General features: G+C 38.0%; 1 protein-coding gene across 2 annotated transcripts; it reads right to left on the bottom strand.

Moving 5' to 3' along the window:
* Positions 1-1,442: 1,442 nt before the first annotated feature.
* LOC112191632 (cyclin-T1-4) lies at positions 1,443-3,576 on the bottom strand. Of its 2 annotated transcripts, XM_040515885.1 has the most exons (6): positions 3,516-3,565; positions 2,733-2,905; positions 2,505-2,639; positions 2,235-2,413; positions 1,965-2,116; positions 1,443-1,770 (listed from the first exon to the last, which is right to left on the bottom strand). In XM_040515885.1, the coding sequence occupies exons 2-6, from the start codon at positions 2,784-2,786 to the stop codon at positions 1,763-1,765; spliced, it is 528 nt and encodes a 175-aa protein (XP_040371819.1). In that variant the 5' UTR covers positions 2,787-2,905; positions 3,516-3,565; the 3' UTR covers positions 1,443-1,762. The 2 variants fall into 2 exon arrangements, 1 of the variants encoding a protein (XP_040371819.1); XR_005807816.1 differs by lacking the exon at positions 2,733-2,905 and having other exon boundaries at positions 1,443-2,116; positions 3,516-3,576.
* Between the last annotated feature and the right edge of the window lie 366 nt (positions 3,577-3,942).

The raw sequence follows: 3,942 nt of genomic DNA, 5'->3' as shown, positions 1-3,942 counted from the left end.
ACTAATACCAACTATAGTTTGCAGTTAACTAAATAACTATCAAAACAATAAGGTAAGCCCGTTCGTAAATGAACATTGTGAGATTACTCACCTCAAAACTCCGGCTACGTATTCACACCACTAGACTACTTACAGAACGCCCTCTGTCAAGCACATAAGGAAAGTATAGTCTTGATTCAGTCAATGGAACATAAGGAATAACGTTCGAAATCCTAGATCAAACCAAAATTCCCAAAGTGATGCCAATCGAGGCGAAACCACGTCCTAGACCTCCCAAAATCTCTGGAATACTTCCACGATCGATATGTCCAAACTACAAGTCGATCGAACGCTCGGATCCTCACTGATCGAATAAATCAAGCAGTATGAAACCATAAAAATCATAACAAATTCATACGAACTCCAAAATTTGCATATTATATATTGAAACACTCGTATCGACGAGTAAAAGATATATAATACCATAAACAGTCCCATACTTGGCGGTAACGCTGCCAGAATGCCACAATAGCATGCCAAAAATCATTATTTCACAAAACCGCAGGCCAAAAATCATTATTTCACAAAACTCCCAACATCAAAGTTGTTCATCTCAGCATGCTTAACCATTTTCATAACTAGCACGAAGTCAGAAACTAAACATAAATGGTCGAAAACTACCTCGCAATCCGTGGATTACTGTTCAATCTGAGTTGAACCAAGTTTCACGTGAATCGATCCAAACAACCACCACAGATCAATCCAGGAGGCTGCTACGAGCTCCCCAAACCTGGTTTGAAGCTTCGCCGACGTCAGAGATCAGAGAACCGTTCGGGTCCGATTTCCTCAAATTTTGCCGCCTTCTATCGCCGCCACCACCTAGAATCGCCGCAAGAGGATGCCAGAGGGACGACCGGAGCAAGGTGACGAACTGATCTAGAGAGTTTTTTTGCAAGAAAAGCCTGGTCGGGTCGGCCGAGTTCGGGTCGGGTCAGATGAAAAACTCAGATACTGAAGGTGCAGCAGAGAGAAAAGAGAGAGAATGGGAAAATTTTCGGATAAGGAAATATGCATTTAGATGGAAACTCTAATAATAGCAAAAGAACAAATTCACTCTCACATCTTTAGCAAAAGACGCTACTATACTCATAACTCATCAAATTTGTTCACCAAATAGTCACATATAACAACAAATATTAACTAGTACGATATAGACTTTATACACTTGCAAAATTAGTGTAATCAGATCCCCAATCAAACTACAATGCGGAACAATATATACATAGGAAGATGCTTGAAGTGGCATGAAACTTCAATCCAACATATAAGGTCACCAAGTTTTCTTTCGTTTCTTCTTAGCGGATGAGTCTTCTAGCTCTACTCAATTTCAAGCTCACTTTCTATCCATTATCTATCTCATCATCTATGATGCCCGCCAACCTCATATTTACACCTAAACCAGATCTCTTCTTCTCTTCAATGCATCTTTAAACTCTTGCATAATGAGTTCTGACTATCAAATTCCCATCTTACTGCTTTAATCTCAGGACCACTATCACTTACCTGAGATGGTGGTAAAGCTTCCTTCGTAGTAGCATAGTTGTAACCTTCTGCAAGATTTTGGCAGTTAATAGACATAACAGACTCTCCTAATCCTCTCTCCTTGACCAAGGGGGTATGTCTAGACAAAGTTCAGAATGATTGATTGTCGTACTTTTGGATGGTAAAGGCTCCAATTTACTATGCATCCACTTAATGACCTCTTCAAGAAATGAGAGATAAGTTATATACCTTAAATGAAGCAAACACCCAACACCAATATACAATAAGAAGGGAGGAGTTGAAGAGGGAAATCTGTGAACAATAAACTCATGAATCCAGTCTAACACTCAGCAAATGACTTCAATAGATGCATCATACATAAATCAAGAAAAAAAAAACAAAACAAAACAAAAAAAGAAACGGAGCAGGGAATTGCAACCAACCATCTAATTGTTCCGGCGCCACATCAATCTCCAACCACCAAATTTTTCCCTTCTCTGTAGGTAGTTTGACTTCTAGAATTCTAGCAACAAGAGCAATTGAACCAGCAGCAATGTAATGGGGCTTGTACTGCAGGCACAGTGATGTTTGAAGCCTACACTTTCATTCGTAAGTATAATCAATGATGCAAAATAACAAAAAGAAAGTCCAATTTTACATCTCCAGCAGGACACATACACAAGTCTTTTAAAAATTAAGAATATAATCCTCACCACTGATCAATAAGATGCCATGCCACCTTAGCAACCTTAGCGAGGTCAGGGATATTTAATCTCTTTAGAACCACAACAAGTGTCTTGTATGTAAGCTGAATGTCAAGATCAAAGTCAATTGTTGTCAATAGAGCTTTCTCCGCCACTACAATCAACTCCTTTTGCTTTCTGAAAAATTCCTGCATGCAGAAGATGGGAACTGGGAAATGCTCAACCCTGAGTGCAGGAAATATATAATGAGGTAGTGCCATATAATTGGTATCGACATACTCTTTGTCTGATACTCTCTAAGGCAGACGGATTAAACTTGTGTGCTATCTCATATGCCACAAAAGCAACATCACTCAGAAAGTGTGGTGCGTCGTCCACTTTGCAGGCGACAAGGATGCAAGCAGTTGCAATAGTCTGTAAAATGTTGACTGTCATATAGTTGAACAAAGAGGCTTCTTAGGTTGCCAAAAAAAGTTTCTTTTCATTATTCACACAGGAAAACTTTACCGGCCAATCATTCTTAGCATGAGACTGATGCATATAAAAGCAGTGGCACAACATCTTTGCAGTTGCAATTGTCAGATGAGGCCTGAAGGATATAAAACATCAACCTTTACCATTGAGTTTTGTATACCATCGTTTGGAAATCAGTAGTTGATGAGAAGTAGCATTGATATAAACTGAAAAGGGAAACAGTAGACAGTGATATTTTCCCCCAAAAGAAAACTTAAAAAATAACAGAGATAACATAGCCATTGTATGACGAGTAGCACTAGTGAAAGGTGGGCAACTAAATTAACTTTTCATTTACTCTGGAAACTTTTAATCATAAAGGAGAATGGAGAGGCAACTCAACCAAGTACGGATAAACAAATAAAAAATATATATATAGTTAGCACAATCAGCTAGAATATCCTGCCAATAAAGTAAAACACAGGCAGTTTTGATATCACTCATACAGAAAGTCAGAAGCAACATTCCCAAATATTACTTGAGGCTTTTAGGCAACCAAGATGTTCATGCTTAGAATATGTAGCCTACATTTTAGCTCAAATTCAGCCTTGGTTTGTAGAATTACCTAAGATCAACTTGACCGGTAAAGCTAGTACATATAGTTGACAACGATATACAGTTATATAATAACTGAAAATACAGCAGAGAATAGATAGCCATGCTATTGCAGTCAATGAGCCAAAACACGCCATACATAGTCGGAGAAACTCCAAATTTTCAGAACAACTACACCTCAGATGGTATCAAATAAATACACAAATAATCACAAGTACTTACACTTTAAGCTTCGTCCCAATCTCTTGAAGCAACAACGAGTAGGACCGCCGCAATTGGGCCTACTTAAACCATGCTATTTCCTGTCTTGTAAAGAACCACTTACTCCTAGAGCACCCAGAGGTTCTACTTAAACAACCAATTAACACTAATCTTTATCAAAGTACACTTTGAAGATTATAATTACATTTTAGTACCTAAGAACATTACTAAATAGGACAAGAACCCAGAAAAGGAAGGTAATTGTAAAAAAGTAAATTAGGGATTTCACCTCAATTTAGCAACTTGTTAGTTCTTTAACGAAATTAACAATCTTGCTTTCTTTCCCTAATTAAAGAAACCCTAATTCTTATTCGGACGAGCTAGCAATACCAAAGCACGAATTAAACAAATCCAAACACGAAAGTTGGAATCTTTCTCTCCTAAACAC

The sequence above is a fragment of the Rosa chinensis genome, chromosome 3, assembly GCF_002994745.2.
Source record: "Rosa chinensis cultivar Old Blush chromosome 3, RchiOBHm-V2, whole genome shotgun sequence".
In the NCBI taxonomy this organism is placed as follows: Eukaryota; Viridiplantae; Streptophyta; class Magnoliopsida; order Rosales; family Rosaceae; genus Rosa; species Rosa chinensis.
The sequence above is the reverse complement of the archived record's forward strand: the minus strand, read 5'-3'. Positions and strand labels throughout refer to the sequence as shown.